Source organism: Ricinus communis, chromosome 7 (assembly GCF_019578655.1).
Source record: "Ricinus communis isolate WT05 ecotype wild-type chromosome 7, ASM1957865v1, whole genome shotgun sequence".
NCBI lineage: Eukaryota > Viridiplantae > Streptophyta > Magnoliopsida > Malpighiales > Euphorbiaceae > Ricinus > Ricinus communis.
Window position 1 is genome coordinate 23,258,550 of NC_063262.1, and position 27,556 is coordinate 23,286,105.

General features: G+C 27.1%; 3 protein-coding genes across 8 annotated transcripts; 1 reads left to right on the forward strand and 2 right to left on the reverse strand.

The window, feature by feature from the left end:
* Positions 1 to 9,253: 9,253 nt before the first annotated feature.
* On the forward strand, positions 9,254 to 11,533 carry LOC8260963 (S-adenosyl-L-methionine:benzoic acid/salicylic acid carboxyl methyltransferase 3). The gene is made up of 4 exons (XM_002534316.4): positions 9,254 to 9,506; positions 9,903 to 10,304; positions 10,687 to 10,941; positions 11,014 to 11,533. The coding sequence occupies exons 1-4, from the start codon at positions 9,396 to 9,398 to the stop codon at positions 11,371 to 11,373; spliced, it is 1,128 nt and encodes a 375-aa protein (XP_002534362.3). The 5' UTR covers positions 9,254 to 9,395; the 3' UTR covers positions 11,374 to 11,533.
* A 4,133-nt stretch (positions 11,534 to 15,666) lies between these two features.
* On the reverse strand, positions 15,667 to 17,243 carry LOC8260961 (nitrile-specifier protein 5). 2 transcript variants are annotated; one of them, XM_002534317.3, is made up of 2 exons: positions 17,077 to 17,243; positions 15,667 to 16,808 (listed from the first exon to the last, which is right to left on the reverse strand). In XM_002534317.3, the coding sequence occupies exons 1-2, from the start codon at positions 17,098 to 17,100 to the stop codon at positions 15,849 to 15,851; spliced, it is 984 nt and encodes a 327-aa protein (XP_002534363.2). In that variant the 5' UTR covers positions 17,101 to 17,243; the 3' UTR covers positions 15,667 to 15,848. The 2 variants fall into 2 exon arrangements, with proteins under 2 accessions (XP_002534363.2, XP_048233198.1); XM_048377241.1 differs by having other exon boundaries at positions 15,667 to 16,835; positions 17,077 to 17,228.
* Positions 17,244 to 19,214: 1,971 nt separating this feature from the next.
* Positions 19,215 to 26,213, reverse strand: LOC8260962 (nudix hydrolase 2). 5 transcript variants are annotated; one of them, XM_002534318.4, is made up of 9 exons: positions 25,925 to 26,213; positions 21,262 to 21,451; positions 21,091 to 21,156; positions 20,808 to 20,945; positions 20,440 to 20,517; positions 20,314 to 20,364; positions 20,167 to 20,201; positions 19,852 to 19,960; positions 19,215 to 19,603 (listed from the first exon to the last, which is right to left on the reverse strand). In XM_002534318.4, exons 1-9 carry the CDS (start codon positions 26,005 to 26,007, stop codon positions 19,415 to 19,417), a joined length of 939 nt encoding a protein of 312 aa, XP_002534364.3. In that variant the 5' UTR covers positions 26,008 to 26,213; the 3' UTR covers positions 19,215 to 19,414. The 5 variants fall into 5 exon arrangements, with proteins under 5 accessions (XP_002534364.3, XP_015583954.2, XP_048233325.1 ...); XM_015728468.3 differs by having other exon boundaries at positions 21,262 to 21,482; positions 25,925 to 26,204; XM_048377368.1 differs by lacking the exon at positions 25,925 to 26,213 and adding an exon at positions 22,204 to 22,695 and having other exon boundaries at positions 20,440 to 20,502; positions 21,262 to 21,482.
* Positions 26,214 to 27,556: the final 1,343 nt, after the last annotated feature.

Here is a 27,556-nt window from a genome sequence, read left to right on the forward strand (position 1 = left end):
TAAAAGTTATTTTTATTATTTTTTTATTAATAAAAAGTTAAAAAGTGAAATACGAAACATTGTTGAAATACATATATATTTTAAAATAAATTAAAATAGAAATTAATTATTTATAATTTATTAAAAATATATATAAAGAGTATTGTTTAGAAAGTTAGTTTTAGAAAGCCTCATATTGATATATATATTAATTTTTAAAATCTAAAATTTTTTTAACATGTATACTTAATATATATATATATATATATATATATATATATATATATATATATATATATAATTCTAGAACACAATTTTTTTGATATATGACACTATTTTGAAAATTTTTCTTCTAACGTAAGTTTTTATTTTTTATATTTGAGATTTAAATTTAAATATAATTAGTCGTTTACTCATACGTTGCATAACTGTTATTATTATTTCGATTATAAAATTAAGTCTATAAATACAATTTAATAAAATTTATAATATCTAATATTAATTTATAATATTTAATAAATAAGAGCAAACTAACTATTTTTATATATCCTTTTAAATTTATTTTAAAATTTAAAACTTTATTAGTATAGTAATATAAAGATTATATTAAAAATATTTATTAATTAATTTTAGTATTGTATAAATAGAATTGATATTACTATCTTTCAGAATTAAAAACTTATTGTATAATAAAAAATAAATTTATTATTGAATAGAGTTTTAAGAATATAATTGAATATGTTGTTTCTAGAATTACAATTATTATCTAATTAGAAAATAATTTATTAGTTAATATAATAAAATATAATTAATATACTATTTTTTATGATACAATTATTATCATTATCTGATTAGAAAACTTATTAGTTAATATATATTAAAATATAATTTATATGTTATTTTTTAAGATTAAAATTAATATTTAATTAGAAGTATAACTTACTAATCAATAAATTAATTGAAATATAAAATTAAATATAAGCTTGAATCTAATAAATCAAAACTAAATACACGTATCAAAATAAAAATTGTACATGTCAAAAATTAAACACACATGTCATTTTAAATTTAAAAATTAATTAATATTTTTTATAATTTTTATTAATTTATTAATAAATAAATTACATTCCTTACTAAATAATAAGTCCCATTCCAAAATATATTTTAATTATATTTTTAATATTATATTAACTAATGAATGAGTTTTATAATTAAATAATAATTTCAATTTTAAAAAATAATATTTTAATATTATAATAGTGTAGTAACTAATAAGTTAATTATTTAATTACTTAATAATTTTTTTATCTTAAAGTATAGTAATATCAATTGTATATACTGTATTAATTTATATAATAGTTAAAACTAGCTGGTAAATATTTTTAAAATAATTTTATGTTATTATATTAATAAAATTTAAAATATTAAAAAGTTTAAGCAAAAAACCTAAAAATATTTAATTTATTATCATGTTTAAAATATAATATATTAAAATTCTATTTTATATGAATAACAATAAGGATCGTCAACCCGCAGTAAATTACTAATTATATTAATTTAATTTTTTATTTTTCATTAAAGTAACTCATGTCTTGATTTTATTATTTTTAATTATTATATAATAAATGACTCTATATATGTAATAGTTTTGATACATAGAAATAATGATATAAAACTTTTATGTACAAGTTATGCTTTTTATACTAAAATTATATAAATATTAATTAATAATTATAAATCAATTTCTATTTTTATTAATAGTTCCAGTCTTAAAATATAATGTAATAATTATAATTTATTTACATGCTATATAATTGTCAGTATTGTTTTAATTATAAATAATAATATAAAATAAATTTATAAATAATATTTATTAGCAGTTTTAATTAGTTATCAAGTTTAAAATATAATAATTTAAAAGTGTTACGATGAATTTGATACTATAAATCTAATTGGTATTATTTTAAATATCTTTCTTCATAAATTTTTAATATTTTAAAATTATATTAATATAATTATTAGTTGTTTTTAATTATATACAAAATTAATACTATAAATATAATTAATATCATTATCTTTTAAGATCTGAAATCATTATATAATTAAAAACCAGCTTTTGTCAACAAAAAATAGAAAACTAACTTATCAAATAATAGTGTTAAAAATATAATTAATATGTTATTTTTTAGAATTCTTATTTAGAAAATAATGTATTTGTTTATGTAATATTAAGAAATTAAAATAAGTATTTTTCATAATTTTAATAGTAAAAGGTAAATATGTTTTTAACTTTTTACCTTTAAACTGTTAAACTCCAAAGTAGATCAATTACACTATTAAAATTTTTAGGAAAGAAAACAATTGCATCGTTAAAGCTCACTCCATATAATTCATTTAATTTTTTTAAGTCATATTTTTGTGTGTATATGAGGAAGTATTAACTCTGCTTTTTAGTACATAAAATTATAAAATGATATTCTTTTTCACTTTGATGAAAAAATAAATTAATACCATCATCATTCGTTAGAAAAAGAGCCAGCTTTAAAAATATAATTGTTCTATTTTTAAAAATTTAAAAGCGTAATTAAACTACTTTAAAGTTCTAGAGATATAATTGCACTTTGATCAAATGTATAAGAGTTTATAGTACCTTTTGTCTTAATACATAATTTTTTAAAGTAAAAATGTAAATTAAAAATCTATAATTAAAATGATAGTAATACTCTGCACAACACACCGATGGATGACTACTAAATAATGTCATAGATGTTTAGAAAAACAATAATTTAACTACTTGTAATTATGAATAATAATTTGTAAGTATCAATAAAACCGTATCCAAACAAAATTCAATCATAGTTCCAAACTTACTTTTCGTATGAACCTTAATCTATTTGAGCCGATCATTGAAAAAGCTAAACTAAGATATATTTTTAAGTTATAAATTAAGTTTTAAATTTTAAAATTTTTAATAATTTTATCTAATTGTTTCAGAGTTTTAAAATAAATACTCATTCTTTTAATTTATTTTGAAGAATATTTTCTGAAGATAATATTTTAAATTTAAAGATAAAAAAGATTATGTTAGAAGTCAATTATGCTCATTAAAAAAAATAATAATTATGAATAAGTAAAAATAGTTTATCCTAAACTTAATAATATAACTATTAAAAATATTTCATGCATTATTTTATAAATTTTACAAAAAAATATAACAAATTTTTTATTGACTCACTAATTTTTATGTTAGTAAGCAGAATTAACTTGCAACGTCATTTTTTCATTATAAAATTTTTAAAATCGTTATTGAAAAATATTTTTGAAAATAAATTGAAAACATAGGTATTTATTTTAAAATTTTAAAATAATTAGATAAAATTATTAAAAAGTTTATAATTTAACTAATAACTAGTCATTTATCCGTGTGTTGCACGACCGTTATTATTATTTCGATTATAAAATTAAGTTGATAGATACATTTAATAAATTTTTTAATATTTAATATTAATTAATAAAAAACTAACTATTTTAAATATCCTTAATTTTCATTATTTTAAAATTATTTATTAATTAATTTTAGTGTTACATGAATTAATACTATCAATATAAATTGATATTACTATTTTTTTAAAACTAAAAATATATAGTATAATTAAAAAAATTAATTTATTATTGAATATAATATTAAAAATATAATTTAGGTGCTATTTTCTAGAATTAGAGTTATTATCTAATCAGACACTAAAATTAACTTGTGCTAAAAATAAAATTTTACTCTAATTTAATAATGAAATTAATTTTGGACAAGTTTGATATTTGATAATAATTTTAAGGATCAAATTATAATATTAAATTACTAGTTTAATTCTTCGACTAACATGGAAGGAGGTAATAGTTAGTTTTATTAAAACTCAAGGAGATTTTGATGTAATAGATAAAATGCAGGCACTGACTCATAGTTAGTTTTATTAAAACTCAAAGATATTTTAATGTAATAGATAAAATGCAGGCATTGATTTTGATTTAATCTATTTTTTTTATTAGGAAAGAGACTAAAAGGATTTTTACTGCTTAACAACTTTAGAACATATAATACAATGCAACAAGGACTAATCTTCCAATTTCTTGCCAGTTTTCTTTTGCCAATTGCCTTCTTTCAGTATTATTTATTGATTCTTTCTTAATTTATGCTACTTTTAATATGTCAAGAGACAAGAAACAAGAGGAATTGTAAGAAAATCTTAGCATAATGTGGCCGTGGACTTATATACTGTCATAAATACAAGTAGCCCTAATCAACGAGCTCATCCTGACTATACATGTGGAGGAATATAAGAGGAAAGGATCAACATGAGATCTATTGCCCATAATTGCAAACATATAGAAAGAGAAAAGACAAATAAGTAATAAGGACAACACACTAGTCTAATGAACGACATGTAGTTTCCCTTATAGCACAAGCTTCTTTACCAAATTTGTTCTAACTGCAAGCTTGTTGAACCTGCCGATCTAAGAAGAAAAATCATACTCAAAGAACAAATAATTAAAGAAAAATAATTGCCTTGACTTGGTGCATATCTCCACCTATACACCAAACCAATAAATGATTGACACATATTCATTAATATAAATAATGGAGTTTATGTCAATCATTCAATACAAAAGTGTAAAACACTCATACATATATGTTATTTTTTTATTAGTTGTGGTGTATATACTAAACTATGTAAGAATCTCCCATAATTAAAACTTTCCATCTTCGCCTTACATAGGATATAAGCATCTTCATTTACAACACACCCTATTTCTTATGCTTGTCCATTTTAAGTTTATTTTTTACCACTAACCGAAGGAAAGGGCTGTGTCCAAGATTTGATTTTTCCTACACACTATTCTAGCCTAGGCAACCTTAGGGTATTTAGCTTGATGGTGCTTCAAGCATTAGAAATTGAAGATTTTCCATTCTTATAAAATATAAATAATTATGTCATCTTGATATGATTTTCTAATGTTTGAGCATTAATAGGATCAAGCAGAATTCATATATCACCATACCATATCACATGAGACATAAGCAATCGATCCAATTTCAAAAATTGGATATAATTACAACAAAAGACTCAAAATAGAGTAGAATTAACTAAAATTAAAAGTTTAGTAAAAATTAAAATAATATTAGCTTTTTCTTTGACCGTTAAATCAAAAAAAAAAAATCACCTGATAAAAGGGGCTAACTGCACATATGAAATATAAAGAATTAAGATATCTCATACTTAACCTGAACATAAGCTATTATATTTATATTTTGCACTTTTAATTTTAAATTTGATTGTTTAGGTAATTAGAAATTAAATTTAAATTCGACCACATGGTTTGGAAAAATTAATGGTAGGGTAAGGTAAGATTTTTATGAAAAAATTAGAGATAAAATTTTAAGAAGTAAGATAGAGTTCATAATTTTGTTTTGTTTGAAAAAAATAGAAAGTAACTTTTTTAAAGAAAACTATAACTTCTTTAATTTACTAATTTGGTGGGCTGAGATCTAAGAGTTCTAGAGGCTTTTTTACAAATCTCTAAAACTTTTATCTCCTAATTACTATTTCTACCCAAATAAGGGTTAAAATTTTGAAATTTTATGAAACCCTCAAGATTATTAAAAAACTTCCATCCAATCATGCTATAAAAGGTGAATAGTTATTTATTGAATAACAAGTCTAAACCATTAATTTTAAATTTAATAATCAAAATTATATAAACAATGATCTATCATTAATAATTACACAAGAGGATTTTAATCCAAATTTAATAAAGAAGAGTGTAATTAAGCAAGAAGTCATTTCACCCTCAAACGTTATTAAGATCTCATAAATTAGCAAGAATGACAAAATAGCTACAAATGTTCTTCACATGAATTAGCATGATAGAAATATTCAAGGCCAGTGCATATGTGGCCTCTTGAGTTTTCTTAGAATAGTTACTTGGCCACTTGAACTTTTATTTGTCCTTATAGCCACATGAACTAGCTCTTTTGGATCACATAAAGCTTCTTTTATTATTTTTGGGAATATATATAAGACAAGCACTCTAACATGGAATTGACTTGTACAAGTGTTAAATGAATACTGGAAAATAAGCTAGGGAACAAAATAATGCTCTTTAGAATCCTAAATCTCCAAATATAAACTTTTCTTCTCATCTTCAATAAACTTATATTTTTTTTATAATAATTAAAAATTTTGCTGTCATTTTGAATATTATCCACTCTCTAATTTACAATATTTCTTTAAGAAATTCCATCAAACACGATGTGTGCATCACATAATCACCCACATTTGAATGCATGTCAACCAAAGCTAATGGCATAAAAAGGCATGTGAATTTAGGATTCCGAAGAGCTAGTTCAGATGGCTATATGAACTAGACAAAAGTATAAGTGGCCAATTGACTATTCTCCGAAAGTTCAAGGGGCCACGTATGTATTCGGTCGTATTCTTTTAATACTTGTACAAGTTAATTCCATGTCAGAACGTTTGGCTAACACACATTCCTAGTAACATCAAGATGAAATTTATATGGTCTAAAAGAACTAGTTCAGGTGGCTATAAGGACGAAATAAAAGTTCAAGTGGCTAAATGACTATTCTCAAAAAGTTCAAGAGGCTACGTATGAATTCGGTCAATTAGGGGGGAGAAAAGTAGCAGGCTTAATACATAATTTCACTCCCATACTTTTTTACTTTTGACTTATAACAACTATATATTTCTATTTTAACCAATGGCACATATAAACTTTTATTATTAACCAATCTCACCCCTAAACACATTTAAAGAAGGGCGTACTTATCAAAAACTATAACGTGTTAATAATATTTGGACCACTTATAATATAAACCATTTTTCTCTTTCTTTTACTTTAAGAATATAAAAACAATAAACTAAATAGATTATAAACCTAATCAACCATCACTGTCATACCCTAACCAACTAGCAGCCCCACCTTATCCACAGGGGTGCTCATGGTTCGATTAACCGAACCATTAACTAAAAATTAAGACCAAACTGTAAACTTTGGTTTTTTGCTTTTAAAATTGAAATCGAGCTGAATGAACCGGTTAATCAGTTAACCGATTCATTTGGACCGGTTAACCTTATTTCACGGTTTTTAACCGTCACAATTATGCAATAAATATTTTTATAAAATCTTGAGTAGAAATAATAATTTCAGATAAAATAAGTATAATTAGAAGTTACAATACAAGTTATACAACTAATATTAAAAGTGCATTCTTCTAAAGAGTATATAGATTCCAAATATTTGAACATAAATTTGCTTAAAAAATTTCTTATGAATACCCTTCATAAGAAGAAAATCCAAATCTAAAGACAAAAGAAGTAGCTCTTAGTCATCAATATTGATAAGAGAAGAAAATAGAGTTATTTTAGGTATATTTATAATAAATATATAAGATATAATGCTTTTGGCTGGTTAACCAAAAATCATAGTTTTTTTCTTTTAAAAACCAAAACCGAACTGAAAACCAAAATTATAAAAAAATTGAGACCTAAACCTAAACCATCGGCACGATTATTCAATAAATTTTGTTTGATTTAATCGATTTCGGATCGAGCATCGGTTTAAATTATTGTTATTTTGCTCAACCCTATATCCACTGTCTTCTACCATGATAATAGCAAAATGCATTGTCTAACAAAATACTTATTAATTCTAATAGCTAAAACCATCCAATTTCTTCAATACAGACACATTAATAAATACATAAGTTCTCCTTCCTCACATAACCACCAATCATCTTGTTTTCTTCTTGACCTCTTCCTCTCCAATTTCTGAGAAACAGTATGAGAATCTCCTCACACAATAGCCATAACACTCTAAGCTCTCACTTTTCTCTCAAAATTGATCAAAGCCTAAGTTCATGTGCTCCAATTTCAAGTTACTGTTATTTTATGCGGCTGTTGCTCCATCTCTCATCGCCACAAGTTGTAGTAGAGGCTCCTTCCTCTCATGTGAAAAGATCGGTCCTTCTCATTTTCATCTCCTTTCGCTTCCTTTTTTCTCATTCAACTTGAATGCGGTTGATTGGATGTTAATGGTGATGGACGGTGAGTATAGTGGTGTTGGGTTTTATGGGTGTAGTGGTGGCAATGACTGAAAGAGAATGAAAGTGATGCGGTGGTAGGGAGAGTGATACAAGAAGAGAGAGAATGCGTGTGTTTTAGGTGTACAAGTTAATTCACGTACTTCTCAACGCTTATCAACACACTATTTTTCATGCCGACACTAAATAAATGAAATCGAATAATAAAATTAGAATACTAACACTAAATAAATGAGATTTAACAATAAAATTAGAATTCATAAATGAGATCAAATAATAAAATTAGAATTCAAAAAGGAAGTTGGTTAATAATAAAAGTTGATATGTACTATAAATTTACACGATTATGAGAAACAATAAAATTAGAATTGAGATTTGAGATCGGTTAGTAATAAAAGTTGATATGTGCTATGGATATATGTAGAGATAAAAATGAAAAATGTGTTATAAAAGTGCATGAATATCATACATAAAAATGAAAAAAAAAACAAGAGTGAGATTATGTATTAAGCCGAAAATAGCTACTACAAGAACTCATTGTGGCAGGTCCTCCCTGAAGCATTTCGTCGAGTACGGATTGCCATTAATCTTGTAAAACATGAATGCATAAAACATATAAAGGTGCCTGGTACCAATACATCCAAACTTGTGCAAAACAAAACGATAATTCTTCGTTAAGTTTCCGCAGATTGCTGATATATTTACCAAATCCGGGTCACATGCTCAATAAAGAATAATTTTTAAAGCTATCACATGTTCTTTCTTCATGAGCACTGTACATGTGTCTGAGTGTCTATGTGTACCTTACGGAAAGTATAAATCGGATTTTAAGAAAACATATAATTAAAAATAGATAATTAGTGATTAGTTAATTTCTTTTAATAGATAATTGGTGGTAATTTCTTCTTCTTTTTTAATTTTTCTTATTTATTTTTGCTTGACTTTAATTTTCCATTAATTTATTATTATGGAAATAAGAAGAAAACATATAATTCATAGTATAATTTCTCATTTGATACGGCCTAAAAATAATCAACAGTCATGGCTTTGACAGCATCTATTCGCAGTCAATCAATCTTCCTGTTTCAGACCATGCAGTCTCTGAATAGGTTTTACTATAATAAATATTGAACGTATACCGAGGTAGTTCTGAATTGTGTGATCAGATTGCATGTTGCCCATGTGTGTACTAGACAGTCGAATCTGTCTTTGCTGCTGCTGCTTGTATTCTCTATTCTCATATCCTCTAATATCATTCTTTTGACAAATCAAGGTGTAAAGGTAAACGGAGGAGGTAGCTATGGGGTTTGCAAAGGACAACGCCGTTGATGATACTATCCAACTGGAGAAAGTCCTGCACATGAATGCAGGAGAAGGAGACAATAGTTATGCCAGTAACTCCTTACTTCAGGTACTCTTTAATCTCATAGATGCTAAGGTTTTAGCACAGACTAGGCGCAATCTAACCACTTATGCTATAATGAAACACCAAGAGCATTGAGAGACACAGCCGCGGGTGGTGTCGCAAATAGAATCCCAAAATAAATTCCTTCTACACCCGTGGATCCTGGTTCATAATCAAGCACTAGGGTTCCACAGCTCCATTATTAATAGCTTGCTCCATGCTTGTGGTCCTAAACACGATCTGGATTTTGACTTTCACGCCAGTATATGTAGATGCCTCGTTCTGACTGCAGCCAGCATAATAGAAAATAAAAAGGACCTAGATCTTTTTGAAATCAAGTCTCGGATATTTTACACCCATATTGACCTTTAATTGCCTCGCTTTATTGTGTTTATGTAACAGAGAAAGGTGATGCTAAAAGCAAACAAGGTTGTACAAGAAAGCATTAAGGAGTTGTACAATAAGGGTTTTTCAGAATGCATAACAATGGCAGACATGGGTTGCTCATCAGGACCCAACGCTTTCATTCCCATGTGGGAGATTATAGAGGCCATTGATAAAACATGCAACCAACTGAACAGAAAACCTCCCATCTTGCAGGTTTTCTTGAATGATCTTCCAGGAAATGACTTCAACTCCATCTTCAAGTCACTGCCAAATTTGTATAAGAAACTTGAGGAAGAGAAAGGGAAGTTCGGGCCTTGTTTTATAGCTGCTATGCCTGGAAGTTTTTATGGAAGGCTCTTCCTGCCACATTCTCTTCACTTCGTTCACTCTTCTTACAGTCTCCACTGGTGCTCAGAGGTCAGCCATTCAGATTCGTTTTTATTTTTCTTGTTTGTCTTTTTAACGCGTAGCAATGCTACATCAATACTCACTTCCACATCAAGATATTTAAAAGAGGAAAACAAATAGCAAAACTGAATTCTCTTATCTGATTATGCTAAAGCAAATCTTCTGAGGATTGAATGAAAATTTTGACAATGTATTAGGGTGTTAGAGGGGAGAGGAGAATTTCTTTTTTTTAAAATAAGAAATAAGCCACTGTACTCGAAACTTTAACGCTCGAAATGAGTGTTCGGCCACGAGACTAAAGTCTGTTATTTTTGTAATCATCAGTTGATTGCTCTTTTTCACTACTTATATATTGATTCTTGATTAGTGTTGGAATGCTCCTATTATCTAGGTACCAAAAATTCCATTAAACAAAGGTAACATATACGTGGCAAAGACGAGTCCTCCTAGTGTCCACAAAGCATATCTAGATCAATTTGAGAGAGACTTCAATACATTTTTAAGATCACGTTCTGCAGAAGTGATACCTGGAGGTCAAATGGTCATAACCATCATTGGCAGAGATAAGGACATGGATCAATCAGATAAATATAGCCCCACCATTTGGGAGCTGTTTGGGATAATACTAAATGACATGGTCTCAGAGGTAATTGAGTGGTTTTTCCTTTACTATTACATTAATCACATGGATCAATATCTTCTTTATGTTCATATATAGGGTTTAATCGAAGAATCAAAGCTGGACTCGTTCAACATTCCACTATATGCAGCTTCAGCAGAAGAAGTGAAAAATGTGATCGAAGCAGAAGGGTCATTTAACATCAATAGGCTTGAATCTTTCCACATAGGCTGGGATGCAAGCATTGATGATCATTACAAAGCCTCTATGGATAAGCATACAAGAGGCATGTGGGTAGCTAACTGTTTTAGGGCTGCATCAGAATCCATTTTAACACATCATTTTGGAGGCGAGCTCATTGATATTATGTTTCAGAGGTTTTCTGTGGGAATAGGAGAGTACATGGAAATGGCGGATGGTGCTTATACCAATCATGTTGTTTCCATGACGAAGGCATGAATAAAATCCTTATATTTACATATAATGTTTGAGGAAGATTGTCATCAGAATGAAGTCCAGTGTTCTAGTGCTCACATTAAGGGTTTTATATTCACTACCTAATCACATTACCTTCGTTCTATTTGATTGAAATGAATTCTATAAGAGGATTGAGTTTAAATCTTATTACAAGATAGAATTTCTTATTTTCTATAAAGAATATAAAGGAATATCTAGCTTTTATTGTGTAACTCAATGTATTGAGCTTTATATGAATTAGAAGAATTAAGAATTTGTTAACAATTTTCTGTATAGAACCTACTTTAAACACCAAAATAGCTGAAGTAGAGAAACAAAACAAAACAAAATTAAAAATTCAACTATTCAAATATGGACTTCGTAGCGAATGGTAAAAAGCTAAGAAATTGAAAAAACAAATACTAATAAAATTAAAATTTAATCATGCATTAGAGTTTTATAACATACTTAACTAATCGTCTAAAAGTTAATTATATATATATATATATATATATATATGAATAGTCCGTTTTTCCTTTGTATATATATCTTTTAAAGATTAAGAAAAAGGATCTGCCATGAATGTGAAAAGAAATTGCATTATATTTTTAATAAGAGGATCTCCCATGATTGTCATATATTTGGACGTTTATAAATATCAACGTGTATTCTTTTTTAAACAATATTATTATTTTTAAATCCATTTTGAAATTTTTAAATATATTTATCAAAATAATATCCGAGTTGATAAAAAAATAATAAATCTCTATATGAGTGCAATTAGTCATCTTGAGTAATTATATATTATAATGGTCATGGGCGGCAATCCTCCATCAATCGGTACAGTGGCGTGTGCATGTGTATGTATGTGGCGTGTGCATGTGTATGTATATATGAAAAAATATTTATCTAAGTTTGATATATGTCTCTATTTATACATCAAATATATAGATAATTGATATATATTTATTAGAATCCAATAATAAAATATGTGTCAATCATTCAATATTAAAATGCAAAACTAATCCTTTGCTTTTTGGTGGGTATTATTCAAAAGTTTCAACAGTTTAGGCATCTCCTTCACGGTTTATATGTCATCTCCCTGTCTAAAGTGTGTGTGCTGCCTCCCTTTTGTCCCTGGCGACGCGAGCAGGGTGAGACTAAGAGAAATTTCTAGAAGAATGTGGTTGTATCAGGAGTTTTATTATAATTTGATTAATTTTGTAGGCCTGTGGACTAAGTTAGTTGCAGACTTTAAGTCTGATTTCTCTGTTATGTCGTGCAAACTCAGTCTTTCAAACTCCTTTAAGGGTTAGGTTTTTAATGGACCTTAAAATCTATAGTTTTCTTTCTTGGACTTGCATTGGTTTATGTTGTACGTCGCCTAATGACAGCCCCTCGAAAGAGTTATTACACAAATGCTTAAAATGAACTCAGTTAATTTTTATACCCATTAATAGAAATATGCTCAAAACATAAAAATCTAATTTTTATACCTATCATCAAAAAACACATTTATTTAGGTTGCGTAAATTCAGTGCTTGTTCCACCCAAAGAATCTTTATTTTTGATTCTCTTCACACATATATTCTCCTTTTAAATCCATTAAAAATAATTTAAAAAAAACATATATATATTTATATTACAAAAATTGAAATGATATAAAACAAATAATATTGAATAAAAATTAAATATTTTAAATTATAAATTTGATTTTATCCAACTATTTCATTTAATTTTAGAAATTTTTTTTATAAAGAGTTATGATAATTTTTTTATTAATTAATTTAAAAATTATTGAATTAATTTCAAATTTTAACTTTTCAAATGATTGGTCAAATATCCACCTAAAATGTATTATATTGTGTTTTTAAAAAAATATAAAATCTATTTATGATATATATTACTAATTAATTCTTCTATAACATTTAATATAAAATAGGAAAATACTTTTAGAGTGATAAAAAAGAAGAAAAAAAAAAGAAAATATATATATATATATATATAATTTCAAGTATATGATACTCTCATTCTTATTGAATTTCGTTTGTTCAAACTTTAAATAATCTTTTATATTATATATATATAGACATAATACCTATTGTTCCATTATATTAGATATTGAAAAGAAAACATGGGGTTTGTAAATTTTGATATAATATATGCATTCTCATACCATTTTGTATGTATATAAAAAGATGCATTAATGATATATTATATTGAAAAAATATTTTCTAAAAAAATATTAAAAAAAATATTCTAAGTATACAATGAACAATATATATTAAATATATAATTAGTTTATTTCACGTATATGATATTTTAATTCTCATTGAGTTTTTTCTGCTCAATTGTTTAAAATTATCTTTTATATTTTTGATATATATACACAATACTTTTCTTTTTCACAACAATTAACAAAATAACAAATTCTATATCAAATTAAAAATAGTTATCCACGATTACAAATAAATAATAATACAAACCTCCTATTTTATCTAGAGTTAAAGAAGACAAAATATTACTTCACTAAATACCCTTTATGCATAATTGCTGTAAAAATTCAACCACAAACTAACTACTTTGTGTTAAATTCAAAAGGGACAAATCTCTAATTTTCAATGACTAAAGAATAAAGAACAATTCTTAAAAATCTTTTAACAAATCAAAACATTTCATATTACAATGACTAAGCAAGCGTGATAATCTAAATCGATGTTGAGCAAATTGGAGAAGCAAAATGTGAATATCGCGATAGATGATTTATACCAATTATATTTTAAGTATATGAAAGATATCATCGAAATATATAACGAGTATATTCAGCTTATATTCAAATAGACTTTTAAATTTAACATTACATAGTATATATAAGTACATAATGAGTATCCACTACCTTTTTGAAATCATCAAATTAGTTTTGAAATTATATATGATTCATATATAAATTATATAACACTTTTAAATTGACAATTATATTAATATAAATATAGAAAATAAAAAAATTATAGATTATAGAAAAACTGTCAAACAAAATATAAATTTTTTTTTTCAAGTAGATAGTAAAAAGTATATTTGAGCAAGAAGTATATATTTTTAAAATCTAAAAAATCATTTAAAAATAGGTATATTAAATTATATATATATATATAATAGAATATTTGTAAATTGATTATTATATTAATATAAGTATAAAAAAATAAATCAATAATAGATTAAAAAAGTTGTAAACAAAACATAAAACAGATTTTAAAGGAAACAGTAAAAAGATGATGGTACAGAGATATTGCGCAGTTTAATGGCTCTAAACTTCTGCACTGCATTCCAATTAATTGTAAAACAATGCTTGAAAACCGCTACAACTTTATAAATTCAAAGTATATAAAGAGTTCTTTCTTAGAATCCTGCCTGCATTTTCCTTGAAGTTAAGTGGCTCAAGACTTTGAATTCTTCTTTGACAATTCAAAAACCAAAGAAAATGAAGATAAATGGGAAACTAGAGCCTTCTTATGAAAATAACCAAGAAAATGGGTTCACTTTTTATTCTTAAAAATTCTAAAACAGAGAGATCTAATTAGCATTTTGACTGTTCCTAACCTGAAATCTAAATCATACAGTTCTTTATGTGATCTAAATTAATTAAACACGTGTTAGGATTTTGATTAAATTTTTATAAGATAATGAAAATCATTAAAAATGAATAAATAAAAGAAATCAAGAAAACAAACCATTGATAGAGATCAAGATCTTTTAGCATGTTAAATTTGGATATAAGAATTGAATGTGAAACTTGAAATGCAACAGAACTGCACTTCTAATTTGACTAAACCACAAGCAAGTATGAACATAAATGAGGAAACAGATCAAAAGCACTGCACAATCCTATAGATTAAAAGAACTAAAAAGAATCAAAGACAGCAAATTGCAAAGCCGATTCAAGATTCACATTTTCTATGCTTCAAAACCACTGAAAGAGAGACACTTTCTTAATACAGTGCAGAGACAGCTGAATTTTCAGAGGTATAGAAACATAAAGATAATCAAGAACAAGAAAGACATGTATCCAATCAAAAGAAAGAGTATTTACAGTCCCTTATGGCCATTTCGACTTTATTTAGACATCTCCTAGTGGAAATAATCACCTGTAGCTAATTGCTAATTAATCTGTTTGAAGAAAATATGTCAGAAATATTGGTTTTGCTTGTAAGATTTGATAAAAATTAAAGTATGCAAGTATGAAATAGCATATATTTAATTTTTGCTAACCAGGCGACTCCATAAAAGAAAAACCATACATAAACCATCAAGAAAAAGATTGCTCATTCAACTTTATCTCAAATTTGTTCAAACACAAAGACAGACACACTCCACAATCTTCTTAACAAAGATCACTTTAGCATTCATTACCATACCTTATAAACTACACTACACATCCCACAATCTTAGCAAAATCCACACATAATCACTAAATAACATTCTCATTTTTCAACTCCATCCAAGCAAAGAGTCAAAAAGAAAATGTCATCCAACCTATCATTACTTGGAGAGTTACCACCATACACCAAAAGCCCTAGCTTACCACCCAAGCTACCGGAGGCGAAAGCGCACCATCCTCTTGGCCCGGGATGACTTTTCGAGCCCGGTCCGTCATCCAATTTCATCCATATTAAATTTTCAGTATCAAGTGCATAAAGATCACCGGTGAACTTTCCGGCCCCTAGATGGCCCAAGTGACTGGGGTCTATTTCTCCTCCGTATATGATTATGTATTTTCCAATTCCAATGGTGGAAAATACACTTCTAGCCATTGGCTTTTCGCCACTTGTCTCCACTTGGTCCCACGTTTCATGGACCGGATCGTAGCGATGGACATCATCCATCTCCATACCAGCGAATCCATAGACAACCCATATTTTTCCTTGGGCTACTGCGAGCCCAGGTCCACCTCTACCCTTACAATTATCTCCTGGACTTGGATAGTTGACCCATTTTTGATCGACAGTATCATAAGCCCAGAGATCATTCAACCGGCCAGCAACACCACACCCACCAAAGATATACACGTAACGATCATCGGAGGTAGTTGAATGGTAGCTCCGGTGAGCAGGCCCAGTAACACCAGTAGATAGTAGGATCCAGTTGTTAGTACAAGTGTCAAAAGAGTAGAGCTCATTAAGTTCCTTGTGAGTGGTATCTCTCCCACCAAAGACATAGATGGTTTTGCCAACTGCGGCCATTGTGACACCAACTCGCGGCGGAGGAATATCTCCGGTGACTTCTGGGATAGACCATGCCTGGGTTTGGAGGTCAAAGACGTGAAGATTGTTATCTACAGGGACACGTGGCGAAAACTCGCCGCCAAAAGCATAGGCCTTTGGTCCTACTATGGTTATTGCATGTGAGCTTCTTGCTCCAGGTCCAGTTCCCTTTTGATCAAGCTGATAAAAAGATTGCATGTTATGCATCTATGCAAAAAAGAAAAAAAAAAAAGCAAAATTTTCAAGAACTGAAAAACTCTCTATCTATCTATTTCAAGATTTGACTGTTATAAACAAACAATTGAGCAATTTGGAAAAAATCATGAAAAGGGTAATTGTGGATTTAATGAACACACATAACAACAGTTGCACTTCAAAAGAAACTTAGGAATTGAACTTGAACAATTCAAGAAAATAGATGAAGAAGGAAAAGAGAAAAAGAGTTAACCTCGACCCATTTGCCTTGCACCATCGCTATCCCGAGATTTTCCTTTCAGTGTTGAGAAAAAGCGTCTTTGTGGAATCTGAATTCACCGGAGTTTCCAATCCTTTTATTTATAATCAACATAAAGATGTTACCCAATTATTATGACTGGACTTTAAGGTTATCCTGTGGGAGAGAAGGTAAAAGTGGAAAGATTTAAATTTTAAATTTAATATCCATTCCGTCTTAAAAAAAAGATAAATTTTTTCTCATAAATTATAATTAATTTTTCTAACTGTTAATTAAATAATTAGTAATGAATATGAATATTATCATCTAGGATTAATTTTTAAGTTTTAATTTGAAATTAATAATTTTTATTAAATATATTTTTGAGTTCAATATAATATTGATATTTAATTTAAATATCAATAATCAAAATTTATCTAGCAACTATGGATGATTTAGCAAGTCTCGTAAAATTAATATAAATAACCGATGCTTTAAGAGTTTATTTAGTTTATGGTAGGACTCTAAACCAATCAAATATTTTGTGAGCTATTTAAGATTCGGATCAATAAAAAATTTATTTGATATTTATTTATTAATTTAATCGAATTAAATTCGAGTTCGATCATTTTATCAAGTTGAGTTTGAACTTGACGAAACTTGATTTGTCAACTCATAAGTTTACTTATTTATTTGCTTTCAAGTAGATTTGCAAATAGACTTATGAGGTCGACTTATATATAAAGTTAATTAACAGTCTTATGATCCGATCAGTTATAAAGCTCAAAAATAGTTTTACTTATAAAACTTTCAAACAAGCTTATATATCAGCTCAACAAGCAAAGATTATTTATGGATGCTTATTTATTAATTAGAATTAGAATTTAAATTTATTACATTCATAAATTTAAATATAAATATATATATATATATATATATAATAATAATAATAAAAATAATAACCACAAAATTACTTTCATATGTATATAAATACACCAGTCTTAAATAATCCATTCAATTGTTATATGTTAGGAATTTTCTTTTTTAAACTTGAGAAGGTTTGAGTTCTGTGTCTAACATTTTAAATAATTTCACCTAAAATCATAAGTGAAAAGATATTTATTTCTTACTTTATAATGAGTTTGATATTCAGAATTTCAAAAATCTGCTAAAAGAATATATGGCAAAGATAATTAGTATTAAAATTTATTTTAAAGAAAAAGAAAAGGACAAAAGAGCTCATTAATATTCCTTATATTATGTGCCAACAATCCCATATGTTATTGGGTTTGGTAACATTAATAGTCTCAATAACTATCTTGTTATTGAGAATGCCATGCGTTTAGCATTTATTTACAAGGTTATTTCTAAGGGATTGAGCTATTATTCTAAAATTTTAAAAATTTATATAATAAACTAATAGATACAGCTCTTAAAAAATTTAATAATATATAAATAAATAAATAAATATCAATAATAAATTTATAAGAGTTTGGAGATTTTAAATGGTAATAAAATTAATAGACTATATAAAAAATGAGATTAAACTTATAAAAATTTAAGGATTTTAAAGAGTAATTTAAAGATTTTTTTTGCCACAAACTAAGGTTAATTTAAAGAAAATTTAAAGTATCTAAAAGGTAACTTTAGACATGAATAATGTTATATTTAGTTTCATTTTAGTTTATTTCAATCATTTAATTTTAATTTATTTTAATTTAATCACTTTTTTAATAAGCAGGAGTTGAAACGAGATGTTTAACATTTTTATTTATGTAAAGATATGATAGTTAATAAAGGGTACATTGGTCTTCGCAATAACTTATTAATTCAATGCTAAATTACGAGGATAGTTTTGGTGGCATGCAAAGTGCCATGCTGACATGAGAAAGAAATGTTTGCTCTACTTAAGTAATCAATAGGTTAATTAAATTAATTAGAATATTTCTTGTAGTTATATGTCATTGTCGTAACCTAATAAATTGTTTTTCAATATCAAATAATGGCTCCCAGTTAGTTTTATAATCACTTTGTCAACTCTAAAGGATAGCTACAATCTTAATATTAGTTTATAGTTTTGTTTGTTATATATTTCTTAAGGTACATATAAGTGATCATAGGAACTAAAATTTATGTATAATACTTTGAAACACTTTCACATAAATATTTTGCAGATACATGCTAGAACATGCCCTTGCTGCAATTGATTATTTCATGAACCATAGCTTCCAACTACATTTCAAATGCCTATTAATTATCCACTACTAACTATTATTCATCAATCATCGGTTACCGGCTATCAATTATAGGCCACCCAATGGTAAGGGTTATCGGATTCTACTATATAAATGTATTACAGTTTGCTGAAATCCCTGTTGTTGAAGTACATATAGGTCTCTTTACCAGAAGCTGTGGCTACAGCCACTGCACTAAACCCAACATAGTCCCTCTCCGATTTAGCTTTGCATATTTCAGCAACATACTTGAACAGCTGGTATTTTTGATTATATGGTTGGTTCACGTACTCCTCAATTGGCATCCACTGATGGCAAAAGAAAAGAAATAAACGGAACTCAAACTCCTCCGATTAAAATATATAGCATTTACTGTAAAGATTCTTAGTTTTTCATGGCTTTATCTTTGTTTTTGAATCGACCAGTTAATCCAAATCTGGAGGCGTATTATTCTGAAGTTAGATAGTATATGACAATCCAAATCTTGTTCATTAGTCAAGGAACTAATGCAGTATCAATTATCATGACTTTTACATGATTTATTATGAAAAGGTACCTGGGCGGCCTCAATCTCTGACTCTTGCACCTGGATGTTGAAGGAGAGAGGTCGTAGCATGCAAACGAAGAACAAATCTGATTTGCCAAAAAAGGACTGGTGGCTTTGCCTGTGGATGAAGAATATAATAAGATAAACCGAAAGGGAAAGATTAGATCAGAAACTACAGCTTTTATCGATAACATACTGTAACGGTTTCATGAATGACAAACTACTGTAGCATAAATCCCCCAAGGAAGACCACCAACTTTCCATTTATGGCATAAAAATCTAGATATGCATGGTCTAGAAAGTTCATATATTACAACTTTATACCTGAATGCTAAGACTTCCACAAACTCTGCGTCTATCTGATAAAATAATAAAGATAAGAAATCTTAGCTTTACAATGGCTTCAAAGAATCTAAAGACATGTACTAGGTCAAACTTATATAATCTAAAGACTGTAAAGATATAACTTACTCCAGTTTCTTCTTTAACTTCTCGAACTGCAGCTTTACAAATGTCCTCGCCCTGTGGGTGAAAATTTTCAATTTATAGTGGAGAACATCACAGAGCACAAACATACTACATCCAAAACATGCTTACCTCATTGACTACCCCAGTAGGTAGTTTCCATACTCCTGTACCTTTGAATCCACCACTCTTCTCCTGAACTACAAGCATCTATCAAATTGAGCAATTTAACATCAAAATCGGATGTCACAGCTACCAAGCCACAACAATATTTCCGACATTATAGCATAAATAAGATTTGAAAAAATGAAGCCACATGAGCTTAACCCACAAATGCATAAGATTAGGCACAAAACATGACAGATACAAAATTTATTACTCAAGAAGTGAAATTTTCCAGAAAGACGAAGGCACAGGCACCTGATATTTTGGTCAATGAAACATCTCTATCAACCCATCAAAAGGAAAATTAATACTCAATTACAAGAACCTTCGAGTACCTCTCTATTATTATTGACTATAAATGCTCCAATACCCACTCGATGTGATGCATTAATTGGAAGAGTATCAGGAGTACTAGGCAGCCATTTCACCAACATCAAGTAATCTGCTTCTGCATGATGATACCTAAATCCAGCCTGCACATTTATCAGAACATGGATGATGAGCTAATTACCAGTTTTTAACTATGCTCTGTGTGCAAGTTTGTCACCTTCTACTAAATCTGGTATAGAAGTATCAGAAGTGGTAAAACTAAAACATATGGTAGCTTGATGCATTTACCTGAACTACAGGATCAACCAAATAGGAAAGTTGAATTGGCAATTTGATCCAAGCACCCTTCTTCCCCTGAAGAAGAGACATGTTAAAAACAGATTTGATAATAAAAATTTCAAATTGAAGGACCATCAACTGGTTATAGGACTACGAATCATATATATGATTAGGAAGTACCTGATACCTCCATTGTGACATAGACGCTCTAAGTAAAGGAACAAAAATCTCAGAGTCCATATTTTCCTTCATTTCTACAACAACCCCTCCATGTAAATCCTCAACTGCATCAAGCAATTTAACCTGCTCAACTTCATTTTCAGGAACCATCTGCTTCTCAATCGACATTGAACTTCTTGTAGACATTTTCCTGATCAACAATGAAGTTTTACTGCTGTAACCTAGAGGAATTAGGCATCACCATTCAACTTCCAATAAGCTATACACGCAACGAACAAAAATTCACATATTGAAACTTTAGGCAATGTTTGGTATGAGGGTTTTAGATTCCAACTTTTTCTTTCTTAAAATCCATTGATTTGATAAGCATACTAAACAAGAGAGTATAAACAAATACATAGAACTAACAACTTACAAAAATCTAAGTTTTTACAATCTATTGATTTTGACAAAATTTATGGATTCTAAAGACCTCGAAACAAAGCCTTAGAATACTTTCCCTTTGAACTAAAATTTCATAACATTTATTAGGCCTCATCATTCATCTTCCAAAAACATTTCCAAGCATTAAAAGGAACAACATACAGAGCCTATTGGCTATAATCTTCATAATTGTTGGCATTTCTTCTGCTCCTTAAAAAACTGGAGAACATTTATAGAAACTTTTCTTTCTTTTGTACCCTGTTCAAACTCCAATCACAGACCTACATTGACCTACATTATGGGGTAGATATCAAAAGGGGAGACTTGCCAAGAGTCAAATTCAGCAACTTCAAAACTAAACTTCCCCAATCACATTGGCATTGAACAAAAAACAGTACCAAATGAAATCTGATTACTACATCCCAATAAAAGCCAATCCAAAGTGTAACTAATTTAGCAGTACCAATAACTAATATGAACAATAATAATAACCCACAAAATGGCACAGCTAATAAATACCTCTCCAAAGGACCAGCGAAGGAAATGATAAAGACCCAAAAGAATGATTATTTGCAACTGATGGCCAAGCAAAAGAAGAAGATCTTTTGTGGGCAAGAAAGTGTATAGAGATGAGTTTGCCAGTCTTGAATCTTTGGTGCAGCATGTAACAGCAATTACTAGAGATCATAGATCTCTGCATATATTATTTGGGTAGTTGGAAGAAATTATAACAAAATAATAATAAAAATAATAGAGAATCTGAATGCCTTCTGGTTCTGTCGAGCGATCTTTTCGTTTTCTGTTTTTTTTTTTTTCTTTTTTGGAACAGTCGAGGGAGTTTTTCTTGAATTAAAAAAAAGAACAGGAAATGGGAACAAAAGAATTCTAAATTGAGTGGTTTCTTTGGAATTAAAATGGGTTCTTAATTACCCTTTCGGTCAAATAGAGAGACTAGTGTTGCAGACAACCAAGTCTAAAGAACAGAGCTTTGCATTTGATTCAATCACTGGAAGAACTATATATATACATATATATATATATCAACGGTCAAAAATCTGTTGGGATAAAATTCCTCTGTATTTTATCCATCTTCTACCTTTTCTTTTTCTCTATACGGCAGTTGACTGCTTTATATTTTCTAAATTTTGAAAATAATATAAGACTAAGTAAAAATTAAAAAACATACATCTAATTTATGACGTTTTTCTTTTACTTTTTCAATCCCTCTAACAAATAAAGAAATCCTTTTAGAGATATTAAAAGAAAAATCAGCCGATAAATTGTAGTTAGATTAAAATGCCACTCACATCTAAAACTAGTTGGGTGTTTTCAAAATGTATTCACTAATTTCATATAACATTGAAGATAGAGAAATCCGTTTTTAGACAAAAAGAAAATTTAGCTTTTTAAATCTTAATAAGTTATTTTTTAACAAAATAAATTTGATAAGAATAGTTTATAAAAATAAATTTTTTTATTAATTTAAAACATTTAAAAGTAATTTTATATATTCATTAATATCCAATGTATTTTCATGTTGTTTGAACCGCCGTAATAAGCGGTTTTCATACTTATGTATGAATGATGGTTTTGAGAGTCAACTATGACTTGGTGAAATGAAAAACACATTTCACTTTTGAACTTTATATTTTATTTTATTAACTCTCTAACACTTAATTTTATTGCATTGAGCACCTATATTTTCATTCATATTCTAAATCTTTAATTTTTTTCTTTAACTAAACACTTATTTAACCCGTGCATTGCACGACCGTTATTGTTATTTCGATTGACCGTTCTTATTATTTCAATTATAAAATTGAATTGATAGATACAATTTAATAAAACTTTTATAGTATATTATTTTAAAAAATAATAGCAAACTAACTATTTTTAAATATTTTTTTAAATTTTTTTAAATTTTTAAATTTTATTAGTATAACAATATAAAAATTATTTTAAAAATATTTATTAATTAATTTTAGTATTATATAACTTAATACTATAAATAATATTACTATTTTTAAGATTTAAATTTATTACATAATTAAAAATTAATTTATAATTGAATAAATATTAAAGTTATAATTTAAAATGTTATTTTTAAAATTAAAATTATTATCTAATTAAAAGTTAATTCTTTTATTAAAGTAATATTAAAACATTATTAATATATTATTTTTATAATAAAATTAGTATTATTATCTGATTAAAAAATTATTTATCAGTTAATATAATATTAAAATATAATTAATATGCTATTGTCTAATATTAGAACCAGTATTTAATTAGAAATATAACTTATTAATCAATAAATTAATAAAAAATATAAAATTACATATAAACTTGAACCTTATGTGTCAAAAATAGTACAAATATCAAAATAAAGATTTTATATGTCAAAAATTAAGTACACATATCAAAATAATTATAGATCTCAAAAAAAAAAAAAATATATATATATATATATATATATATATATATATATATATATATATATATATATATATATATATATATATATGAAAAATCCTCTAAATAGAAGTTTATTGTACTAGAAATAAAAATATAAAAATACAATGAAAGAAATTGTAAGATTATAAGGGCCTGAAGCTAGTTTTACAATAAAATATATTCTTTTTCTATTTTCAAACAGATAAAATATATTTCTAGCATATCTTTTGTATTAAGTAATATTCATTTATAAAATGATATTTAATCTCTAAAGTTATTTATGTAAAATTTAATTAAATAATTTATTTTTTAAAATTAAACTAATATTTTCTACATTTTATTTAAAGTAAATTATTCATTTATGTAAATGAATTTGAATAATAAAATATTTATTAACTTAACGAACTCAAATATAGATATTAAATTCGAAAAGTTATAAATATTAATGAATCAAAAACTAGAAATTAAATTAATACATATATACTTATGGAATGGTTCAGGTAATACTGATTTTTTATTTTTCATGATTAGAAATATAAAAAGAATACGAGAAAGAGAAGGTCAATTATCAACTTTTATGCTAAATCTCTAAATGATTAAGGTATTTATAGCTTTTTATATGATTTCTAGAAATAGTGAAGTTCTCTTTTCCTTTTGATATTAGTGAACTTCTAATTGTTTATACTTTAAAAACTCAAAATAAATTTATTTTCAAATGATTCACATGAGATAATCAATTAAGATTTCTTTTAAAAATCAAAGCCGGTTCAATGAAATTTTTCAAAAAGAAATATAAATAAAAGTCTAGTTTGATGTTTTTGTATTTAAAAGATTATAATTTTTTCATAATAAAAAAAATTATATATTTTAATTTAAATTTTTTATAACATGTGTTATTATGTATTAAGTGATACCATAATACATACTAAACAAAACCAAAAACTATTGATATATATCAAACACATTAAATATATAGATTGAAGCATGCATAATTGTACACGGTGAGTTCACCTAAAAATAATCGTATTATCATTTTATGATTACCGACAAATATAAATTTTATATGTTAAAAATAAATATTAATATTAAAATAAAAAATAATTATATTAAAATAAAAATTTTAAATAAAAAAAATATATCCATAAAATTTTAAATTTTAAAAATTAATATATATAAATTTGTATAAAAAATGACCCAAGATTAAAGTTGCATCTAACACCTCGTTACGCCTGAGTAAAAATATCAAAAGAATTGATTTTGGTAACAAAATTCATATATTATATAATTACATATAAAATAATTCTTTTTTGATTTATTTAGAACAAATCATCCAAATATTCATATCTATTGGTTAAAAGAAACACATGGTGAGGTTTTTATATATATTTAACGACCGTAACCTACTACGACGACGAACCATCCAGAAGTCCTAGAACGGCGCCGCCAAAACCAGTAGTTACCAGCTTCGAAACAATTCTTCGTCTCCGTAATTTCTATAAAAGGAATTTGCTCGTATAATTTATAACATCAAAGCTAAGATCTCTTCGGTCTAATTAATATTCTAGGAGAACCTTAATCTTTTCCACTGTTGTAAATTCAAGCAGCCGAGTTCTTAGCAAGGGAAATACTCAACGAAGCATTCCATGGAAGCTCGAGCATTTTGAGAAATAAGCATGGGAAGTGATAAACTATATATGTAACAGGAACATATATATACATGCTGATAGGCATTAGTAATACATGAAATAATAGAGCAGAGTGGGGGGGAAAAGTTTTGCATGCATACCTCTTTGAAGTGAAGAGAAAGAGCTTTAAGGATGAGATGGATATGGGAGTATAAGCTCCGGTGTGTCTGTCTGGAATGGACATGGCTTAAGAGAAGTTGTTATTTATAGAGGAGGCCGGAAATGGTGGTTGCCTCTAAGTGCATTAATTGCACGTTGATTTGCAGATAAAGAAATAGGGTGAGGAAGTACACAGAGAAGATCAGTCTCTGGATGATGCTTTTTTCCTTGAACGTTAAAAGGTCATACGTGGTATTTTCCTGGATGGTCAATGTTGTTTTCCTTTTTTCTATTTTTCTCAAGCTCTTATTTTGTTTTGTTTTATCTTTTTTTATCATTTCAGTGACCCACAGCTTTTATAGACCAGAAAAAGCTACACAGGAATACATGCGTCTTTTAAAAGATTAGACTAAAAATTGGGAAAAGAAAAATATTCCGAGCCTTGGTCTCTCTCTCTCTCTCTCTCTCTCTCTCTCTCTCTCTCTATATATATATATATATATATATATATATATATATATATATATATATATATATATATACACGGATTAGAAATTGTTATATAATAATGAATAATATTAAAAAAATTTATCTATAAAATTAAAATTATTATCTAATTAAAGTATTAATTTATTAGTTATAAATAATGTCAAAATATAATTAGCATACTACTTTTTAAAATTAGTATTATTATTTAATTAGAAAAGAAAATATTTTAATAAGATAATGATATGGATGGGTACTCCTTCGTCTTAGTCTGACCGGTTGATTGTCAGCTTTGAGAGGCCGAGGAGGAGATGCAGTTTCTAGTGTCTGCAGAGTTTTGCCTTGTCAGACTTTGGTTCCAACATATTTTTCGTAAATGATTGTGCATCTCTGTTTTATTGATTTATGATTTCCACTGAAGTTAGTTGCAATAGTTTTGGCTCTGCGAGTCATGGAAGAAACAGTAATTGAGATTTGAGAAAGATGTGTTGTAAGGATGAACGCCAATCTCTCTATTCATGATCATAACAGGTAACATAAACTCCAAATGAATTACCACTGAAGATTTGTTCAGGTATTAACTTCGGATTTTGAAAAAGTGATTTCCTCAACGGTTGCCCAGGCGGAGAAATAGTCTGAGTTGTTCGGCCATTCATCTGGAAAGATGTTAGCAAAAGGACCTTTAAGAGTATAAGAGAGAATTTAGTTATGAATGCATTGTGTACTACAATGATCTTAGAACTATGTCTTTGTATCGGCTTTGAGATCATCCTTCTAAAATTGGTTTTGTCTAATATTTTATATTATTGGGATACTCACAAATCTTGATAGGAATTTTTCTATTTTAGTTTTAGTAGGATATAAATTTAAAATACGAATTTAGTTAAATCCGGTTTACCCGTTTTATGATATATACGACTTATTATAGTCCATTATGCATGTAAACTATTATTATAAAAATTATCACATAAGTTATTTAATAAATTATTATTTAATAATAATATCAAATAGTAAATAATCATAATAATAAAGCACATTAATTCATATGTCAATAAAATAAAATAAAAAATATCATATTTTCTTATGAATTTTTATTTTTAAATTTTATAAAAAACTTATATTGATTATTTAAACTCTATTATAGATAT